Genomic DNA, 23,391 nt, shown 5'->3' with positions numbered 1-23,391 from the left:
GAAATGTATGTCATATAGACCAAAGCTTTACCGAATAAATGGGACACGATAGGAATTTCCATAAGCACATTCGCTTTTAATAAATAATTGCTTAGTGCAAACACTCTCAAAATAAAACCCATCACATACACAAGGAGGGCATCAATTTCAAAGTCCACATTCCGTCAACAGCTGTTAACAGGTACAGAACATTTTATTACAGATTACCTCAAAGTATGTGTGCAACCATTTCTTAGGTTATTTTCCTTCAGACCAGAACAATGCAGAGAATGTGCCCATGACAGCTGACCTTTGTATTCCCCAAATATGGATGGCCTAGTCGTGTTTACCAAGGTCACAGCTTTTAGACTTTGTTTATTTATGTGAAAGGAATGTCTAGCATTATAAAAACCTGCTCAAAATTCCAATGCATGACTTGCTTAGCAACAAAAAAATCAAAAAAGGTTTTTATTTATTAAATAAATAAGTAAATAAAACCCAACAATAGCAAAAAAAAAAAATAAAAATTAAAAAAACCCAAACAAAAACAATATGTTGTTGTGCGGTCTTTTTTTAATATTTAGCTAACACCCAAAAGGGAGCATTATTACAGGCTTTAGCACCCATATATGGCTATGTTTCAGTGATGATATATTTGAGTAGAATTTTTGGACATGTCAATCATTTATATATAGATATATATATATATATTAGGAAGGATGTCAGGAAAATATGAATGGCCAGATATCCACTAAATACTGCCGAGCTCATAGGAAGCATTATCTTTCTGCAGAGCTCCTGATAAAAGTAGCTGCTGAAACATGCAAGGGCTGCTGAAAGAATAGAACTGCAATTATTATTTTATCGAGAGGAGAGATGACTTTGCTGTTAAAAAAGATGGACAGAGTTGAGAGCTGTTTCGGCTGAAACACTGAATCTCAAACTTTCCTTTGAGTCAGAAGTGATAAGATCAGTGACAACAGGGGCAAGATGTTTAAAACTTATAGGAATGATGGCTTGGGGCCTTGTACTCCTGTAGAAAACCTACACATGTTTCCACTTATCTGGGAGAGCCAGCAATGTGATAAGTGACCAGCAGCTCAAAGCTAATCAGTTTGCCAGGGTATGATGATGTCAAGTCTACTTTTACGTCAAACTAGCCATTAAGGACAATGTTGTTCTGTCCAGAACACCATGGATCAAGTCTATAAGAGAAGAAACAACATAAAATAACAATTAAAATAAAAATAAAAAAATTAAAATAATATATATATATATATATATATATATATATATATATATATATATATATATATATATATATATATATATATATATATATATTTCCGCAAAGACCATGGCTCTGGAATGTTGCACTCAGTCTGAAGAGTATATACAGTATATGATGAATAATCACATTACATCTTGCCTTGATTGATTGGTTCAGTTGAGGACTGAACCAATCACCGTAAATAGAAATATATGATAACCTGTGGTAAAATAGAAATAAAGATCAACATGTTTCAATAAATACTCATCTTCCATCCATGCTTATACACACCAGTGGTGGAACTGTGTTACAGTGGGCCCCTGTGTAATTATTATATTTGGGCCCTACTTACATAGCCTTTCCGAACTCGCATTTGCATACTCCCACACCCTTACTACTTCATAAACAGTCAGCAACCTGGTAGCCCCATTATGGCCAGTAATATTGTCTACACCTGTACTAACACCCACTGCACTATTTTGGATTTGCTGTCTACCTTAAAATAGTTATTTAAAAATAAAATTAAAAAGCCAAGTGGTGGCTCAGTGGTTAAGGCTTTGGACTCAGAAGGATCAAGGTTCAAATCTCAGCACCAACAAGCTGCCATGGTTGGGATCCTCATCTGTTCAATTGTACGCTCTCTGTTATCACTTTGAACATATATATAGGAGCTATATGCAAATACTGGCATGGTGTCCATGACCAAATAACAACAAAACCAGTCAGGCATTTGAGGACCTTTTGGCAAAGATATTCTTTAACCCAAACCCCAGGTTCCGACGAACTCAATGAAGATTAAAGCCAGTCCATTTAATCTTTCTCCACAGATAGTTCCTAATTATTTTTAGCCTTCCAAAAAAAAAAAAAAAAATGTTGTTCTTTTGGCTGCTACACTATTTGATTTTATTTCTTTCTAACAATCAAAGCATAACTGGACTGACCATTAGGGACCTTTAGATCATCCAATGAAATTACTGGTTATAATGCTATAATTCCCAGACCCCTTGAATCTCGAAACCTCCCACATATTTACAGAATCAGGAAAACCATGGATTACCTTTTAAATTCCACATCGTTAGCACAAAATAATGACACTTACAACAAGTTGTTAGTCAGCACACTTCGGATTGCGTTGCAATGCTCTGTTCAGCTGTGGCTTCTTTGAGAACTATTTTCACTGACGGTGCAAAAATAAACACAATATTTGGCCATATTGTGTCTGAAATGTCAGTTACTTTACAGTCATTTCTTGTTTATAGAACTGCCGTATAAAAGCAACATCACACACGATTGTGCTGTTGTACTGAATATCAGCATGGCTGTGATTGCCTTTGACCTTGTGCTGATATTCGGGACATCAGCACTGTTGCTCGTGCGATATCAGTTCATTTAAAAACCAGAAGATACAGAGATACCTTCTATTTACTCAGTGGAACAAAAAATAATATAACAAAGCTGACTCTCTCTAATACTAGAAATACCAAATAACATAATGTTTGGGCAAATCTTTACTCTTGCGTGTTGCCCTGGCATCCCAGTCAGTGTCTGGGTAGTACATTATGCTCCTCTGGTATTAAAGGCTGGATTATGGCAACACCTGAACAGGTGGTCACTGCTCTAAATCTATTGGAAACATACACAGACTGTTTGGGCCTAAGAAGATTGTTCTTCAGACTACACACACCAAAGAATGATAAAACAAACCTCTGCTTTGTGTACTGTAAATAAATCCTACAAAAACAGATGAGACCAAATCATTTGATCGGTCATTTGGAGGCTGTATGGGGAGAGCATAAAAAGATTTTAAAGTAATGGTGTGTTTAACACTGAACCAACCATCATGTTGATAGACAAAACTAATTAGTGGTCAAATGAATATTGTATGATTAAAGAGGATTGTATTGTATGTGCTGCGTGTGAGTGGACTGTACCAAATCAGTAAATCTTCCTTTAGACCACTGCACGCTGCATACGTCTGTGACAGTGAATTCACCTAATCTCCGTTAATAGAATAATGCATTCCACTGAATTTTTAAGACCACTTTCAGTGCATGTCTGATCTGCAAGCTTCAAGGCTTAGAGGGGTTGGGTGCCTTCTTTTGTTCTCTTTGAAATTTACTACCTGTGGAGGACTCTAATTCAACCTGTGTGGCCTGTGAAGATGGAAGTTGCTTTGCAGTCATCTTCCATGCTGTTTGTGAGAAATTAGTGCTTGCCTTTCAATGCATTCCTCAGCACAAACAGTCATGTGAAGTAAACAAGATGCAGAAGCTTGCAAGACTCGACCACTCCCATCCTCTGCCTGGCAGAATCAGGGTTCTAGTGGCGAAAGCTGTTCCAGCTCATTACTAAAGCAGATGCACCTGGGACAATCAAAGGCATGGTGGAGATTATCATTGCTTAGAACGACCACAGGCATGCTTTATTGGATGACTACTGGGTGTTTTTTTTCACACACCTGGGAAATTCCACCAGCATGCATCAGACCTGTAGGAGAAGAACAAAATATCCAGAATTTCATCTTGTGGTTCGTTTACTAGTGAAAATGCAAGATCTGGCAAACGGATCAGTTAGAACAACAAGGAGAGCCTACAATGAATGTACAATTACAATTACAATGCATAGCTTTAGTGTTTGCATCATGCAACCTTGAAATAATTACAGAGCTACTGACAGGAGATCAAAGCAGGGTGTATTTTGTTAGGATTTTCCACCTCTCTTCATAGACATAATATGGAATGATCCAATAAATGGTGGTCAGGTATCCAAAGTGTCAAGCTAACAAGACAAATTATGATAAAGTATGAGATTGGATGAATATAGCTTGTTTTTATAATGAAATCCTGAAAAGGGATTAGGAATTAAAACACAAGGTATACGTGTCTTAACGTTCAGGAAAAGATGGGCTTCAGAAAATTAAGCATATTCAAGTGCACCTAAAGACATTCCAAATCTACGTATGCCAGAATCGATGTGCGTTTGATTATTGAAATAAATGTTTAAATCAATGTGGTTATTTTCCACCTTTTTGGGGCATTGGAGTCATTTTCTGGGGGTATACTGGGCTATAAAAAGTGGCTTTCAGTCATTAGCGCACTCTGATCATATTCTACCACACTGCTGTCTCTTCCATTTTGCACTACACTGACTTGACTGGCTTGACTGTGACCATGGGTGTGACTCGAGATGAGATCTATGCCTCATAATGTAATCTGACAGACTGCTCCCTTTTTTCCACTCTCCTCACCTGCTTTGCACCGCTCTTGCTCCTACAGTCTCCTGCGCAAGAATTTTGCCAAAATCTCCATAGAAAATGAATGGGAGGTGGGACAAAAGACACTTTGTACTGCTACAGTGTGAATGCACCAAATTTTAATGAACCAGGTTCCTGTCTTACAAATTTCCTTGCCAGGGTTGAGCAAAATCAGGTAATTATTGGCAGTCCTGGAGGAAAGTCCTGGTTCAGTTAGCAGTTAACCTCAGGCAGTGCGCTAGTTTATTGTTTGTGAGTTTGCCTCACACTCTTTTTTTTTTCGATTGACCGACACTTCCAGATTTTAAAATTGATCAAGGTGGACTCACAGGCAAATCCCCTCTTTGCAGGCAAATCCCTTCTTCCATTTAAGTGAATGGCTTTTATATGAGGTGAATTTTATTTGCATCTGGTGTGACGACAGCTTAAGAGTAAGAATAAGTCAAAGTAAACCTGTAAGTATGTAGCCAAATTATTTACCAACCTATTTTTTTGGAAGGTGTGAGGAAACCTGAGTCCCCAGAGTTAACACACAGAGAAAACTGTCATTTGAGCTTAGAACTTAGAATCCTGGACCCTGAAGCTGTGAGGCAGCAACGTTACCTGCTGTGCCACCCGGTCGCAAAGAATTAGCTATTGATCGTTTCATTTACACTGTTGACAAAGTGTAAGCAAATGCTCTATATTAAGAAAGTTTGTTTCATATCTACTCTTATTAGTTTACCCAGTGTTACAAAACCACTAAGAAAACACTCATCATTATCTCAAAGTAAGGTCTCCATGGCTAAACCCTGGGAGCAAAGCTGTCTGTCACTCTGACGTCGGCTCTTGATGACGTTGGCTCTGTTCATGTGTGTACAATAGGCAGTCACTTTAGAAGAGAGGGTAAACAGCAAGAATGGCTTGTGAGTGACCCAGCAACCTCCAAATCTTAAGTTACAGCAAACATCTTTCCCTGGAGGTCTCTAAGGTGCGGGTCAATCCCTTGACCTTCTCCTTCCCCGCTACACAATTCCAGTGAAATACTGTTATCCTCAAGTGACCCAAGCAAGCTGAGCACATGATATCAAATATTCAGTCTTCAACACACTCTCAGTGAAAGTGTGAGTCACTACATTAAGCAGAAGAGTGAATCACAAGCACCTGAAATCAAGAAAGGGCGGTATTTAAAGCATAAGAATAACACAAAATGTTTTAGCTGAGCATCCAACTTGGGCCAAGGTACCGTAGCCTTGGGGAACTGATGCAAGTTTAAGATAAACATCATCCTCTGAGCAACCAATCTCCACTCCTGGTATTCAGTTTAACATCACAAGTCTGACAGACAAAGACTGTCCAAGCAAAGGCAAAGGCAGGAGAGTCAGATTCAAATCCTGGAGGTCAATAGGCCAACAGAGATTTTGTGATGTCCCTCTTTTATCAAACTAAATTCAACCAGTGATGGCCATTGTTATGATGAACAGCATTAGTTGAGTTAAATGACTAGCACAAACATTTTTGAAGCCTTCCCAACAGCTGTCTAACTTATCCTCACAGAGTCTAAACAGAATCTATTTTGACTAAGACTAAGGGAACTGGTTACCTGGTCCCCTTTTATAATCTGAGTTATACAACCAACAATAAGATGCTTGAGATTACTATGAATTAACGGGCCTTTAAATTAGAACTTTATGAGATGCACTCTCATCTTTAACTGGCTGAAACGAAACACGCCATGTATAACTAGTAATAATCCTGGGATAAAAGATTTCACTTAGAACGTTTTCCTCAGACTGTGCACCTAGACTGGTAATTACTCCTGAACATTTCAAATGAAAGCTTTGCTATTTAAAATAAATAAATAAATAAAATGTATATTTATATATCCAAAATGTTCTGTATGTAAAAGATACATTGTTAATTGTTCCATGGTCAATTGTTGAGTGCAAAGTACAAACTAAATAATATACCCATTGACTATTCTTATCTCAGGGAACATAATGATCGTTATATTGAGATTCTAGTGTATTTTTATGCTCTTATAAAAATAAAAATAAAAGTTAGAATCTAGTATCCTAAAGGTTTATTTAGTTTGTACTTTGAACTCTTAAATTTCCTATGTAAACACTGACAGTTTTCCTCTGAGAAAAAAAAGTTCCAAGTGGAACCCTGTTAGAAAGCTAGAATTTGAAGCAGCCAAATAATAGCCGAGGTAATAGAATTATATCAGCCTTTTTTTTTTTTTTTTTAAAGAAATATTAGAAATTCTTTTAAATGTAGCTACGTTTTTGTATAAAGTATAAACTGTTTGAGGACATGTCAAGATGGGCTCAGAAGGGCCTCTAGCGGAAAGACGCGGGTTCTGTCCCAAACTGCGTACCGTTAATTGGCTGTCAATGTTACGCCACCTATATGATAACCTGTGGTAAATGAAAGCGTCCTAACATTTAGTAGCCCAGGACAGTTTGAGGTTTTGGACGTGGGCATTTGTTTCCGTTGTGGGTTTGCAGGAATGTGGTGCGTCTCTCCTTTTCCCCTGAGCGCGTTCCAGACGGCGTTGCGCTCTGTGAGGTAAGCGGACCTCTGAGCCTCTGATTGGAAGAGACGCGCTCGCAGGAATGTCATGAAACTATTTAAATAGCACTTTGTCCTCTCCGGCAATAGAGTTTGAGCTCCTTAACACGGGGGAAAAGGTACGAAGTGGACGTGAAACCGGCATATTTTGAAACTCGTGTAATCGGAATTACCAGGGTTGTTGGACTATACTTATTTATTATTATTATTATTATTATTTTTAAACAAGGAAAAAACAGGTACGATTTACCGGTACTTAGATACATTTATTAAGAATTGCTTACAATAGATCACCAAGGTAATATATCATTTATAATGATTTACTTTAAGGCCATGAATGCTGTTTACAGGAGCAAGAGAAGAGGCTCTGCAATGAAGTTAACAGGAATATTTTTATTAGTGATGCTTTGGAGCTGCGAGAGCGCACGAGTGGCAGGTGAGTGATCAACAACATCCGCGCAGCTATGAAAAAGCGCGAACAAAAACAGTTAGTCTTTATTGTAAGGCATTTAAGTAAAACAAATAAAAAGAAAGAAAGAAAACATACCGTACTTGGCATGCGTATTTTTAAACAAACAATTACGCGCAAAGTTTGATGATACGCAAAATCCAACCACTCATCTTTTGCTCTCTGACTGCTCCGTTTAGAAAGCAGAGACGACAACAGCGTTTACGACCTGTTCGAGCTAATTCAAGTGTCTAAGAAGCACCACGGGGTCATGCCCGTGAAGGGCGACGACCCCTACAGTCCAGCCTACAAGATCCTGAACCCGGAACTGATCCCGCCGGTGCCCGAGAGCGCGTTCCGAGACCTGGTGGACTCGGTGCAGGCGGAGCGCGGCTTCCTGTTCCTGGCCAACTTCAAGCAGGCGCGGCGCACCAGGGGCTCCCTGTTCACCGTGGAGAAGCGTGACGGCTCCGGCACCCTGTTCGAGGTAGTCTCCAATGGCAAAGCCAATACGCTGGACATCGTGTTCGCCACGGAAAACAAACAGCAAGTGGTGTCCATCGAGGAAGCGGAACTGGCCACGGGTCACTGGAAGAACATTACGCTCTTGGTGCAGGAGGACAGGGTGCACTTCTATGTCGGATGCGAGGAGGTGAACAACGCCGAGCTGGACGTGTCCATCCAGAGCGTGCTCACTCCGGAGACGCCAAGCATCGCCAACCTGCGGATCGGCAAGGGAGCCGTTAATGAAAGATTCATGGTAATGCATGACCCCTGAGTTATTGTGGAGAGTTATGCACTAGATATATTTATTCAAGTTTATTATCATTTTTAAATATACTTTATTGGAAAAAAAGTTTCACACATTCACATAGTTATCAGCAAAACACAGTTTCATACACTCATTAGTTCATGAAAAGTCCAACTATAAAATAATCGAGTCCCATACACTTTGGTCTTTGAACAAGAATTTGCTAGATTTTTTTTCCTTTTCAGTTCTGTTCCAATACTTTTAAAAACCACAGTTTACTGTATGGGTCATCGTCTTGCTTACTTTGCTCCTGTCCTTACTTCCTTTTATTTTCAGGGTGTGCTCCAAAACGTTCGATTCGTTTTTGGGACCACTCTGGATGCAATACTGAGGAATAAAGGGTGTCAAAACTGTAAGTCTATAGTTATCGCTTCATAACTCGCTAATGCTTCTGCACTGCAGTGCTGCCTTAATAACAACGCTGTCTCGAGGGCAAGAGCATGCCCAATCCAAAACAGTGCAAAACTCTCAATGTGCCGTTAAAGCTATCGAATGAACAGAATGTAGACTGCATTTGGAGCAGAAACATTTGTATTACTTCTAGAATTTTATCAATGCTGAATAAGTTTGTAAATTGACTTGAGTGAAGGGCACCAGGAGCAGTAGTGTTTTTGTGTGTATATTGTGTCTAATATTTAGAATATCAGATAAAGGGCCGATCTGTAGTGGAGTATTCTACATTGAGTAAACACTGATTGTGCTATGGCTTGCTTCTTGCATATTTTCTTATACATTAAAATGAATGCTTACAGTTAAATGAACTGAAATATTGATGTATTACAGCCGTTACTGACACTATAACTCTACATAATCCGGTTAATGGATCCAGTCCAGCTATCAGAACTGATTATACTGGCCACAAAACAAAAGGTAAATAACATCTTTTTTTTTTTTAAGCATCTGTGCAGATCGGTAAAAAGAATAATCAAATGGGTCTTTAAGCATGGAAATCTACTTTAAAGATTGTGGCTATAACTGTACCATACCCTGATAACAGATTTGCAGATGATTTGTGGATATACCTGTGAGGACCTGGCCAGCATGTTTAAGGAACTAAAGACTCTTGGTGTAATGGTGAAAGATCTGACAGACAAGCTCCGCAAAGTGGTGAGAAGGTTTATTTATTTATTTATTTATTTATTTATTTTTTTTTTTGGGGGGGGGGGGGGTGTTTGTTTTCCTGTTTAGACATTTAATGTTTGTAAACAAAAAGCTTGGATACATTTAAAATAAGGTTAATTATTCGAATGCACTGCATTTCGAGTGATTTGTACTCCGTACATTAGATACATTTCTGATCAACCTTAATCACACTCAATCAAATTATTCTTTGTTTCCTAGACAAGTGAGAACCCTTTGGTTGGTGGAACCTTGGGAATCCATTCTGGCGTCTGTCTCCACAATGGCATTTTGCATAGGAACAAGGATGAATGGACGGTGGATGACTGCACTGAGTGCACTTGCCAGGTAAGCAGACCTTTTAGAGCATATTCCATCCAGAATTGCAATAGGCTTCAGTGAATGAGAAAGATAATTTAATCTGTAATCATATACAGTTCTTCACAAGTACAGCGAGGAACTCCGCACAGGGATATCTGGTTGATTAGAGAGTGTAACAATGCCATGTTCCCAAGATAATGTCCTGCATGTTATAAAAGTTTTTCTTACATATTTGCTGTGTTTTCTTATGTTTCATATTTTAAAGATTATTTGTAGAATTCAGCTTTGTCAAATTCTACCTAGCTTAAGTTCACTCTAAATAGTGTAATTTTGTCTGACAGTATGTCTCTATGGCCCTTAGTTATTAACAAAGTGTGTATGGTAATTGCAGAACTCGGCGACAGTGTGCCGTAAGATTTCCTGTCCCTTGCTTCCCTGTGCCAATGCAACTGTTCCTGATGGTGAATGCTGCCCCCGATGTGGAACTCGTAAGCACAGTTTTAAAAACAATGATTAAACAATTTAAGAGTTCTAGTAAAATAAGCATTATTTACAAATTTAATATTTTCAAATGAAAATGTAGTGAAGAATTCAGTTAATTTATTCGTTTTCTGTAGGCAGCAGAGAGGAAGGAAAAACCCATGTGAATATGACACACAGGCTTATTTTAGGTGTAATCATAAAAATTCTGGCCAATTAAATCATTTCATGGAGTTATTTGTGTCTCTAAATCCCCAAAATGTTGTAATGGCCTGAACGGTTAAGGGATGTGGAAAATTGGTGTTGGTGTCTGGCCAAAATAAAAAGCAATTTTTCACTTTATCAAGGGATGGGCACACATGCCTAGAACGTGTGTGGGGAAAACCATTTTAATTTTAGCAGTTTAAAAGGATGTTTCCTATGTATGCAAAATACTGCCTTTTTCCGGACAGTCCAAGAGTGTGGTTCATGCCAGGTTTCCCAGGATAAGTCTGTCTTGAGAAACCTAGGCTGAATTGAGTCCATTAGGAACCTGCATTAAAAAGGTTTTCTCCTCTTTGCTGCTTTAGAAAGAGGGAATAGCTCTATTGTCTCCCTTTCCTCTCCCTCAACAGCCAGTGACTATGCTGAGGATGGCTGGTCCCCCTGGTCTGAATGGACTCATTGTTCTGTGTCCTGTGGAAAGGGCATTCAGCAGCGTGGCCGCTCCTGTGACCGCATCAATAACAACTGCGAGGGCACATCTGTGCAAACGAGAGACTGCTACCTCCAGGAGTGTGACAAGCGCTGTGAGTTGTGTTCCAGCAATACAAAAGCATTTAAATTGCTGAAAATGTAGAAAAGAACCGTCCTCTAACTTTTGACTCTCGTTTATCTTTCTTAGTTAAGCAGGATGGCAACTGGAGCCACTGGTCGCCGTGGTCGTCTTGTTCAGTTACCTGTGGATCGGGAGTTATCACACGCATCCGTCTCTGCAACTCTCCTACTCCCCAGCTGGGAGGAAAAGAGTGTCAGGGCCAAGGCAGGCAGACTGAGAAATGTGAGAAGTCACAATGTCCAAGTAAGTGTGCTAAACAAACAATTTAGGTGGTATTTAGCAGTTTGAGGAACCTAACTGCTAAACAAGGTTTATAGACACTTGTTTAATGAGCCCATCTATTTGTTTAGTCAATGGTGGTTGGGGGCCATGGTCACCTTGGGATACCTGTTCAGCAACCTGTGGGGGCGGTGTCCAAAATCGCAAACGTCTTTGTAATAGTCCACTACCCAAGTACGGTGGCAAAGACTGTGTTGGTGATGGAACGGCTACTCAGCTGTGCAACAAGCAAGCGTGTCCTATCGGTGAGTCACCACACTATTCCCATTCTCGTTCAAATAGAAACATCTTAGTAATTAAATTAAATGTCTGTATAATTAAATATAATTAATTGTAATTATAATTATAATTAATTGTAATTAAATGTCTTCTTCAATTCTGTTTTTCTTAGATGGATGTCTGTCCAATCCCTGTTTTGCTGGAGCCAAGTGTACAAGCTTTCCAGATGGGTCTTGGAAATGTGGAAAATGCCCAGCAGGTTACACTGGCAATGGTATTAACTGCAAAGACATTGATGAGGTGAATAACTTTTACAGACGCATCATTCTGTAACATAAAACAAATGAGGCTTTTTAGAAAAAAAAAACAACAACTAGTCTTCTCTTAACAGTGCAAGGAGGTTCCTGATGCTTGCTTCGAACTTAATGGAGTCCATAGATGTGAAAATACAGTACCTGGCTACAACTGCCTGCCATGTCCTCCACGCTACAGTGGACCGCAGCCATTTGGCCGTGGAGTTGAGGAAGCTGCTGTAAAGAAACAGGCAAGTAACAAAATAATCTAGTGTGATCTAGTGTATTATATAATCACAGAAAATATCTTGGCAGAGAATGGCCTTTTGACCTGCCCTATTTGCAGGTGTGCACACCTCGTAATCCTTGCCTTGATGGAAGCCATGACTGTAATAAGAATGCCCGCTGCAACTACCTGGGCCATTTCGCAGACCCCATGTTCCGCTGTGAGTGCAAGCCTGGCTACGCTGGGAATGGACACATCTGTGGCGAGGACACGGATCTGGATGGCTGGCCTAATGCTGACCTTGTGTGTGTGGAGAATGCTACCTACCACTGCAAGAAGGTTGGGGAAAACCTCTGGATCAATTTTTTAAAAATGTAAATGCAATACCAGTGGCTTTTATTGACTATTTTGCACATTTTTATTACTTTAGGACAACTGCCCAAACCTTCCCAATTCTGGTCAGGAGGACTATGACAAGGATGGAATTGGTGATGCTTGTGATGACGACGACGATGATGATGGCATTCCTGACGACAGGGTAACATACCTTCATTTTAATATTCCAAAGTTTAAGACATAAACTACTTGTGACTACGTACAAGAAAGTTTGTACGTAATGTACACTCTCTGAGTGGCCTTTTAATCATTAATTGGGAGAAACTAAAAGAATTCTGCAGTATGGCAACGTTGCTTCTCCCAGAGCCAAACCTCAAATTCCAATAATGAGGTACCACTTAAAAGGCTAGCAGTATATCTTGTTAATTCCAGTATTATACTTGGTCTCAGTTTTAGATTAAAGCTCACTTTTACAGACCTGCATAGCTATAAAAAAATAAAAAAAAATAAAAAAAAACATACCACACTCACAAACATATATAAAATGAATAACCTGATTTATAATGCCTTTTAGGAAGTGTCCACTTAACCATTTTGGCTTTATGACCATTCTTTTCGAACAGGACAACTGCCCATTCCTTTACAATCCCAGACAGTATGACTATGACCGGGATGATGTTGGTGACCGCTGTGACAACTGCCCATACAATAGCAACCCTGACCAGACTGACACAGACAACAACGGTGAAGGTGATGCGTGTGCCATAGACATTGATGGCGATGGTAAGAAGATTGATTAGCTGGCCAAGTTAAATTGAACATCTCTTTTACCATGATATAAAATCCAGATCGTGAAATGTTGACCTGCTTCCTCAGGTATTCTGAATGAAAAGGATAACTGTCCTTATCTGTACAATGTGGACCAAAAAGATACTGATCTGGACGGGGTTGGTGACCAGTGTGATAACTGCCCTCTGGAGCACAATCCTGACCAGGTATGCATCAGAGAGAGTGACTGATGCAGCTGTTCTTCTCTATAATCCACAGTGATCCATCTGTTGTTCATCTCTATGTCACTGTCTTTATTATAAAGCCCAATAGGTAGCTGTAGGGCAACACAGTTAAAAGGTTTTATCACTCTATGTAAGGTTGGAATAAATCCGCTTTACCTTTAGGGTACCTTTGGGTTCGCAAGGAGGAGATGCAGGATGCATGTGCAGTAAAGGGCTTTATTAAAGGAAATCAGGGTGACAAATCCAAAACGTGAATCAATAGCATGGTCAAAAACAAGCAAAAGGTCAGGCAAAACGGGGTGAACTAGAATCAAAACCAGGAATACGGAACCCGATCTAACCCTAACGTGAGACACGAGGAACAACGGTTTGGTCCTGAGTAGTTTTAGTTAGTTTAGTTTAGTTGATTGATTTATAAACCACATTTAAAACAACAGATGTTGAAACCAAAGTGATGTATAAGAAATATAAAACAGAATTAAAACAAATGAAAAGAGTCAAGAAAAACCAAAACGGATCAATGAAAAAAAGACCAATGATGCAACACTTACACACAATACTTCCCACTGAACATAGACACACAAGGGGTTTAAATAACAAACGTAATCAAGGGTGAACACAAAAATAGCTGAGACTCCTGATAAGACACGATGGAGACATCCAATGACATAACATGGGTGGAGACATGACATAAACCATAACAAACACACGTGTAAAACGTAAACAAAGTCCCAGAACCCAGAAGCGCTCCGCGTGATGGGAAATCTCTGACAGGGGCACACGATACAATAACTCAAAAGTGAGGATTTTCAAGGGTAATCACGAATGCTGAACAAGTCCAAAGGGACTGTAAGGAGGGGGTGGTAATCAGTGGGGATTAATTTGCTAGTGGGTTTATACATGCCTTGTCTGCATTAAGTCCCTAAGGATCACATCTGTGCCATGTCTAAATGAGGAGGAGGAATACATGCCTGTGGAACAGTGTGAGTGGGGTATACCAAGGTCCAGGGACTCCAGAGATTGCTACAGGCCTAGTAGGATACAGGTTGTGGCTTATCAGATAGAAAAGCACAGGAATATCTAAGCAGTTTAATGGACTTGGGGATATTGGGGCCTGAAGAGGGTTGATCAGAAAACTTGTATACATTAGCATTGCTAATTTTAACACTTTGTTATTGCACTTGATCCACAGCTGGATACAGACTCTGACCTTGTAGGAGATAAGTGTGATAGCAATCAGGACATTGACGAAGATGGTCATCAAAACAACCTGGACAACTGCCCTTATATTCCCAATGCCAACCAGGCTGACCATGACAAAGATGGCAAAGGAGATGCTTGTGATTATGATGATGACAATGATGGCATCCCTGATGATAAAGATAACTGTAGACTGGTTTTCAACCCAGATCAGCTGGACACTGATGGTAAGTTTTGTGAAATCTAAAGCTGAAATACGGTTCCTAAGGTACATACTTTCCGAAAAATTTTTGCCTTCCCATTTGTGCATTTAATATTTTTCTGATTTTTTTGTCTAGGTGATGGACGTGGTGATGTTTGTAAGGATGACTTTGACCAGGACAATGTTCTAGATATCTATGATGTGTGCCCAGAGAACTTTGACATCAGTGAGACTGACTTCCGCAAGTTCCAGATGGTGCCTCTGGACCCCAAGGGCACTTCCCAGATTGATCCTAACTGGGTGGTTCGTCACCAAGGGAAAGAGTTGGTTCAGACAGTTAACTGTGACCCAGGCATTGCTGTTGGTATGTTACAACCTCAGAGCCTTGCTATATCAGTATCACTACTAATTAAGAAATCATTCTGACTAATCTCTTGTGTTTTTTCAGGTTTTGATGAGTTTAATGCTGTGGACTTCAGTGGGACGTTCTTCATAAATACAGAGAGAGATGATGACTATGCAGGATTTGTGTTTGGTTACCAATCCAGCTCTCGCTTCTATGTGGTGATGTGGAAGCAGATAACTCAGACCTACTGGTCCAACACACCCACCAAGGCACAGGGTTACTCAGGGCTGTCAATCAAAGTGGTTAACTCAACCACTGGACCAGGTGAACACCTAAGGAATGCCCTTTGGCACACTGGGGATACTCCTGGACAGGTAACCTAAGTCACCATGGTGCCATTTCGAATATGACTTTAAGACATTAAAGGAGCATGGTTTTATTGTTTTCCTGCTTCTTTTCTCTGTAGGTCCGCACTCTGTGGCATGACCCGAAGAATGTTGGTTGGAAGGATTTTACTGCCTACAGATGGCACCTGACTCACAGACCAAGAACAGGACATATAAGGTATTGCTTAAAGAATTCAAACAGTCGACTCCAAACATGGTTTAAAGGAGATTTTGTCTCCCAAAATGTATTTCAATGTTACATTGTATTTCTGTGCTACAATATACATATTTCTGTGTGTCAACACAAGTTTTTTTCTTTCTTTCACAAATTTAGGGTTGTTATGTATGAAGGAAAGAAGATCATGGCAGATTCTGGAAGAATCTATGACAAAACATATGCAGGTGGACGACTAGGTCTTTTTGTCTTCTCGCAAGAGATGGTATACTTCTCAGACCTTAAATATGAATGCAGAGGTATGCTCAAATATATTGTTAAAGCAATCTTAGTTCAGTATTTTTCATGTTATTTATTTACACATTAGACATCTATTTGCTCAATTCTACTTTTTTTTCCCCCCACAGATGCATAATTGCACAGGCATGAAGTTTTTGGAAGATGGCACCTTTCTGTATAATTAAGAATATGTATTCCATGCAAAGTCCAGGGACAGATTTTCCACTACATTTTTCTGAGGCATGCACTCTGGTGGGGCAACAAGTGGGTTTATGGTAACCAATGCTGGTTTGGACAGAGCCAACAGAGCTGACTGGAGATTCAGGACCCCTCCTCGAAGACCAGGTAGAGCAGGAAAAAGCCCCCAATTGCTTTGCTTGGAAAATCGGAAAGACCAATCTCTCAAAATAGACCTCATTCAGATATGTGTGCGAATGCCTCCCTGCAGACATCTATGCACTCGAGTACCTTCTCTTGCTGCATTCATTCTTTCCCGGAATGGATCTCAAAAGACAGGACCAATTCTTAGTGTTCAGTTCTCTGAAATTTGCCCAGTATAGTAATTTATTCTAAGATCACTTGACAATGGCAACAGACTTTAAACAGAGTATAGAGAGTTTATCATGCTAGGGTGAATTAGCAAGTCTTTACCAGCAAATGTAATGATGTTTATAATGTTCATGTGTGGAAAATATCAAATATCAAGATAAAGCAACAACAAAATCTAACATCTGCACCAAGACCCTTAAATTAAGTGGAGCCAAATTAATTTAAATTGCTTAGCAGTGCCTCAAATAAACTTTTATTTAAGTTCTAAACATGAGTGGACGTAGAGAACTCGTTAAGTTAGTAGCCATAGTTTTCTCAGGGTGAAAGCGGATCTTGAACAAACATTTCAGAGAACACAGAATGAGGCTATGTTGAAGAGCCAGCTTCAAAAGTCAGCATAAAAATTTTTAGTAACATTTTAAAAACTAAACAATTAAAAGATAAACCTGTAAATGACACGTCTACAGTGAGAATCGAAAATAAACACCTCTTTACAAAAGAGGTTAGTTTTTTTGTTTTGGGTTTTTTTTTTTTTTTTTTTTAAAGAAAAGCACTTGCAAAATATGAATTGGAGCTGGGATGATGGACTGTGGATTCTACATTATTCATTGGTTTATTAATAGGTAGCAGTCATGGTTGTTTGGTAAGGATAGTCTAACGTTGCACGTAAACCCCCCCCCGATGTAACTTATTTATCATTTATAATAGAATAATATATGTAAATTAATTCAAATTTAATGAAAAAAGATTATTCCTACAACAGAATGCTTCCCAGAATATTGCAGTGTCACTGGTCATGGCTTTCTGCCCAACACACTCCTTTATGCCTTATCTGACCACATTCATAGATCCCAAAAGGGAAGTTCTTTGAAACTATGGTTGACCTGTGTGCCTTTTGCCTTGGAAAGAGAAATTAAGGAAAACTTTGATGTACAAATATTACCTCAACACGGTCATAAAATTTTATCAAATAAAACCTATTACTACTTTTACTATGTTAAAGAAAGCAAATTGGTCACCTATTGCTACTGTAGCACAAGCTGTAAATAATATTACATTCCTCCTCGGGAAGAATACAGCCCCCGATTCACTTAATAAACGAAGATTAAAAGTGTTTTGTTTCATTTTTGTTTCTCTATTTTAGTGCTTCCAGTGTCCAGTACTTTTTACACAGATAAATTATTGTACTGTTCGTTGTCTGTAAGACCATGTTTCATATGAGAATTCATGTGTGTGTGCGTGTGTGTGTGTGTGTGTGTGTGTGTGTGTGTGTGTGTGTGCGCGTGTAGATAAATGCTATTTAAATAATTTATCATGGAATGCAGCCTCAGGGGGCATTTCCATCTGTATAAATGGTTTGCACACTGACGTGAGGATGTTCTGTTCTTTATTGTTTTGACCTTTTTTTGTGTGTGTGTAAAATTAGCAATGCTTGTCTGTAAACATTTTTACTTAGGTGTACAATAAAATGCTATTTTTATCTATAGCAAATATTTTGGTATGTACTGCAGAAAAAAATAAATATATTTAAAAACTCACAAAGTTTGTATTCAGTTGCTTCAGCTTTATTTGAATATAGCAGATAATAATCAGTTAAGAACACATTCCTCAATCTTCCTAAATAATTTATTGTATTTGCTTAATAATATGCTTTGAGAATTTATGAATAACTGGATAATAAACCAGGAGTTTAAGAAGTTACAACATTTTAATGGGCTCCAAATGCAAAATTGGAACATGTATTCAGCCACAAGAGCACAAGAGGTTGGGCAGTCATGTCTGGCAAGGAGGCCTGGTGCAAAGTGGGTGTTCCAGTTCATCTCAAAGGTGTTCAGTGGAGTTGAGGTCAGGACACTGTGTGGGCTTCTTGAGTTCTTCCACTTCATGGACCTCAATTTGTGCACAGGGACATTGTCATGCTGGAACAGGTTTGTGTTCCAGTGAAGAGAAATCTTAATGCTACAGCATACAAAGACATTCAAAATAAATTGTTTTACAGTTTCAAACTTTGTGGCAAAAGTTTGTGGAAGACCCACATCTGGGTGTTATGTCCTGGTGTCCACATACTTTTGGCCATATCACTCATATGCATTTAAAAAATGTCAAAACAAACAAAAATAAATGCTTAAAGATTACCATTTAATTTCCAACATGCTACTCTTTAAGTTACATAACCTTTCCTTTTGAGGAATGTGTGGAATGTGTAGCCAAAGACCCCTTTCTGAGCTGCTAACAGCCGCAGCCTCTATGAATCTCATAGTGGCACTCTGGGTTTACACAACCCAAGTCCAAGGAATGTAGTGTTCCTTGCACAAATACAAATCCACACAGTTGCTTGTGGAAATTAATATATTACTATAGACAAAGCTACAACAAACCCCACAACATATACCTGACACAGTTACTGGAGCAATGATATGGACCAAGGCCGAAGTCCAAAATCTGATTACAAAATTCACTTGTTCAGTTGTCTTTGCCTTGGTGTACTTGGCAGGAGAACCCAGTAAAATCATGATATGTAACTGGAACATCAAAATCATCCTGAACAGCCCAATTCAAATTATTTCTATATTTATGTAATATGAGAATTTCATGCTGTTGTCAGTAATATAGTCTAATCCGATGTAGAGTGTACGGGTATAGCACTCCAGGTCTGTTTTCTGGTACTCGTTTATCATCCTTAACTAGTTTTAGCCAGTTCAAAAATGTCTGCTCTCCATAACATAACACAGCATGTTTCATTTACTTCCCGAGACAGAGTTCAATCAGGGTTAAATTAGATTCTCAATGCAATCAGACCTCACTAAGGCTCACTTGGAAGTGGAGAACACCTCCCACAAATGGTCTTGAGCCATACCTGACTGCATTTACACCAGCCCACAGAACCATACCAAAGGAATAAACACACCAGGGTTTGATTCAAACAGACTAAATACTGCCTATGGTAAAGGACACTATTTACCATTTCAAGCTATTATTAGATAATTCACATAGTCAGCCTTATGTCTCCCATCACAAAGAAAGCATTGTGAACAGATGGTATATTCTACCTAGATCTGGTTCTGATGTATGCAGTGCATTGTATCCCTCCTTACTCCAGTCCCTGACTTCTGGTGGAAGGCTTCCTCCAGAGTTCTGTGCAGACGACTCGAGTTCTTCCACACAGTTCTTTATGGACCTCACTTTGTGCACAGGGGCATTGTTATGCTGGAATAGTTTTTGAGCATACAGTACAAAGACATTCTTTCAAATTGTGTGTTTCCAACTTTCTGGCAACAGTTTGTGGAAAACCTGCTTATGGGTGTTATGGTCAAGTGTCCACATACTTTTGTCCATATAGTGTAGTCAATTGGTAGGCATCTACAGGTCTTTTAAAAAAAAATTTTTTTTTTAAACAATCGATTACAGACAGATTTATTTCAGCTTTAATTCACTCTGGTCAAAGGTGTCTCTTTAAACATTCTGGACAATTCCAGAAATTGATGCAATGACTTTTAGAAACTTCTGGTGGGCCAAAAGCATAATTAGGAGTTAATGGAAGCACGCCTGTGCTATAATAGGGCCTACATTTAGAGACAATGCATTTTTGCCTTTGATACCATAGGAAAATACTAAAACTTTGAACCCACTGAAAATCTGAAATAGTAAATAAAAGCTGGAAAAAAAAAAATCCCTATCTGATTTAACACAAGAACAGTGTGGTACCATGAAATGTGTGGAGTTGTAAAAAGTTCCATTTGAATGTCTTTGGTCTGGCTGTATGCAAAACTTTGGCACCTTGTGTGCACACGGCTTTCATATTTTATGTTTTGCATGCACCGTAGCCAAGAGTCATGATTTATTCCTGCACCAGTCCATTCGGCTAACATGCTTAGAAATAAATGCTTGTTTGAATAATCTAGATAGAACTTTCAAACTCATTCTTCAAAGATTTTTTCTCGCCTCCACTTTGCGTATCATTAGTATTAAAAAGAAGCATTTATATAATAAACACATTTCAGAGAGGGAAAGCGTGACTGTCTACAGTGAACTGGCTTTAAACATCAATCATGGCAAACAAAGTGGGCATTTCATGTAAATTGTGTGAGGAAACGAAGGCAGACATCTGATCATGTACTATTTGTTTTGGCACTGGCATAAGATGAGAGGGCACACTGAAGTTAAAAGGAAGCTGCTTTAGCTTTTAATTTCCTAGCGTGAGCAAGCTTGGTGCCTCCTTTTGAACTCACGGGTAAAGGGAAGCCTGTAATTCGTGCAATCCCCTCTACTGTATTAGTTCAAGTAGTGATGAATTCAACATACAGTAAAGCAAACAGTCTGACTGACTACTACTGGAATTATTACCACTGGACCTAAAAATAAATAAATAAATAGTAAAGCTAATTCACATGCACCAATTATGACTGATTTCATACACCAGGAACAATCTGCACATCTACCCACCTTTTCATGAGCAGACACTGAAATGTGGTACAGTATTCTGAAGGGCAGTTTAATTAGAGTGAATTGAGAATTTGACAATCCAAGTACATCAGCAAAACTGTAAATGTTAACATTTCTCACCATACTGCTTCCAATGAGGTCTCATCTATGACGTAGGGGAATACTATGACTATCCCCAACCCCAAACAACCCTCCCACCCCCACCTCCTACCCACAATGCTTTCCCAATACTCACATCACTCCCTCAAAACCATCTCAACAAGACTCTAACAACCAGAGGCAACGCATAAACAGTGCCATGGTAAAATATTACAAATCCTAACTTGTCTATAGAGTACTGTAGTCAGTAGCTACAAAAGCCTAGTTTCCACTTTTCCAAAAGTTTCCCAAATATGGATATTAACTAGTATTTTTGGTGGTAAAATGGCACCTTAAAGTGTGACTCAGTGTGCTTAAAATGCATAATGTTAGAGCACTTGGATGATGGATTTTCTATTAATTGTCATGCATCAGTCAAAGGAAGTCTGAGGCCACAGTAAACACATACTGTACAGTACCTACAAACAACTCCACACTGACCTCAGGCACATGTGAAATACCAGACTTCCCTGCTACACACAGTACATGCTGAGTGTGCACTTCTTCTTCTTCTTTTTATTTTTACAGTAACATTGCATGAAAGGCACAATAATTTACATCTAAAGGTGTCCCCCCCCCTCTTTTTAGGGGACACACAGGTAATGTGATAGAAGTATTGAGATAATGGTAATAAAATAAATGTATTCATTAATTATTATTCAAGAAAATGTTATATGAAATCAGCTGTATTCACTGAATAGAACTGTGAGAGGAAATGAAACTGAAAGCCTAGTGGTTTTAAGCAGCCTTAAACAGTGGAGCAACCAGTGAGATGAAGCATATTCATTCAGATCTGACAGTTATGTGCCTGGCTTTTGTGACATTTAACAGTATTATAAGAGATGCTTATTCTCAGCCAAGGAAATCATGTCTCTGGTATGACTCATACTTCACATCGCCAGTGCAACTACATTTTATTATCTTATTGATTAGCCAAAAATGGCTGCCATAGCACTTCCATATCAGTGGAGCTACTGATATATATATATATATATATATATATATATATATATATATATATATATATATATATTAGTGGTAATAGGAGTTTATAATTTTATAATTTTATATTATAATTTCCTGGAAAATAGTGCAGTTATCATTATTATAGCAAACCAGCTAGGTTGGTCATATTTAAATCAGCAGTCCGTTGTTTGGGAGCAGGAGCTTGTGGGCCTCAGGACAAGCATCTTTTGGTCACAACAGAGAGAGAAAAACGAGAACCAAAACACAGGACTCAATATGTCATCATCTACATTGTTCTCTTTTGTTACTCTTAATCTTTTGATAGCACTCGGTATGCGTTTTAACAGCTGATTAAAAGGCCTCAATACTTATTCAGCTCACACCGACACTTGCTGCACTACTACAATTTCACCTTTTCTCTTCTCTGATGTTGAGATTCTGAGGGGCCAGTGAGTTCATGTAAGGTCTGGTATTGGGTTGCACATAGCCCAATTTCACCAACACTCCTAGCAAGGACAGACAAAAAGCCCACAGAAACCAGAGCCCCAAGCCTCCTATGAATAAGCTCCTTTACTCCCTTCTGAGCAATGATCGGAGTGTACACCTCAAATACTGCACTGAGCTAGATGTGTTAGTGATAGCGGGAACACACACATACATAGGACCTTCTCCTGGCTCTCACTGGCACATTAAACATGAGAGCTTTGTCATTGTTAACACTTGTTGCTTATTGAAGAAGTAACAAAACTAACAGTGCATATTAGTTTCATGTAACACCAAGGCTTTTCCAGGGCTGAAACAAACACTTGTTTCATGCCACTGTTCAGAGACCTCCACTGTTCTATTTCACAACAGATTCTCACCACAGACAGGTACTGGAAGAGAATGGCACATCTTTTGTTTCTTCTTCAGAAAGTCCCTGTTTTGCACTGATTTCAGATAAACCAAGGTGTCACAATAGCTACTTCTTGATGAAAACAATAGTGTTTTTTGATATTATACCACATTGCTCTTTAATACTCGATTCTGATTGGTCAGAAGGTGTGGATTCATTTTCTATTATAGCATGTCTTGGACAACTTGCACAAGGACTTGTAGGGCGAATGCATTTTTGGAAGGAGTCTCCAGTGTCAGCACTTTGTAATAATCAAAGCTAAAGCTGTTACTTTAGCAGCAACAGTAACTCAGTAACATCACGAGGCATGTCTTATTAACATTAAAGGTAACTGCAAATTAATCAAATGTATGATGCATCTTTCCTTAGTTCAAAATAAACTGCAACTTGTCTGG

At 38.9% G+C, this 23,391-nt stretch overlaps 1 protein-coding gene across 3 annotated transcripts; it reads left to right on the top strand.

Annotated features, from left to right (window-relative positions):
* Positions 1-6,939: 6,939 nt before the first annotated feature.
* thbs1b (thrombospondin 1b) lies at positions 6,940-17,225 on the top strand. 3 transcript variants are annotated; one of them, XM_017456093.3, is made up of 23 exons: positions 6,940-7,052; positions 7,406-7,491; positions 7,704-8,263; positions 8,591-8,666; positions 9,098-9,184; positions 9,312-9,421; positions 9,656-9,781; positions 10,146-10,242; positions 10,849-11,022; positions 11,118-11,294; positions 11,402-11,575; positions 11,722-11,849; positions 11,941-12,093; positions 12,189-12,407; positions 12,499-12,606; positions 13,028-13,187; positions 13,281-13,399; positions 14,610-14,844; positions 14,956-15,183; positions 15,268-15,539; positions 15,632-15,729; positions 15,886-16,025; positions 16,134-17,225. In XM_017456093.3, the coding sequence occupies exons 1-23, from the start codon at positions 6,994-6,996 to the stop codon at positions 16,139-16,141; spliced, it is 3,594 nt and encodes a 1,197-aa protein (XP_017311582.1). In that variant the 5' UTR covers positions 6,940-6,993; the 3' UTR covers positions 16,142-17,225. The 3 variants fall into 3 exon arrangements, with proteins under 3 accessions (XP_017311582.1, XP_017311583.1, XP_017311584.1); XM_017456094.3 differs by lacking the exon at positions 6,940-7,052 and adding an exon at positions 7,104-7,294 and having other exon boundaries at positions 7,386-7,491; XM_017456095.3 differs by lacking the exon at positions 6,940-7,052 and adding an exon at positions 7,105-7,294.
* The last annotated feature ends 6,166 nt before the right edge of the window (positions 17,226-23,391 follow it).

This window comes from Ictalurus punctatus, chromosome 25, assembly GCF_001660625.3.
Source record: "Ictalurus punctatus breed USDA103 chromosome 25, Coco_2.0, whole genome shotgun sequence".
In the NCBI taxonomy this organism is placed as follows: domain Eukaryota; kingdom Metazoa; phylum Chordata; class Actinopteri; order Siluriformes; family Ictaluridae; genus Ictalurus; species Ictalurus punctatus.
Note: the sequence above shows the minus strand (reverse complement) of the source record. Positions and strands in the feature narration are given on the sequence as shown.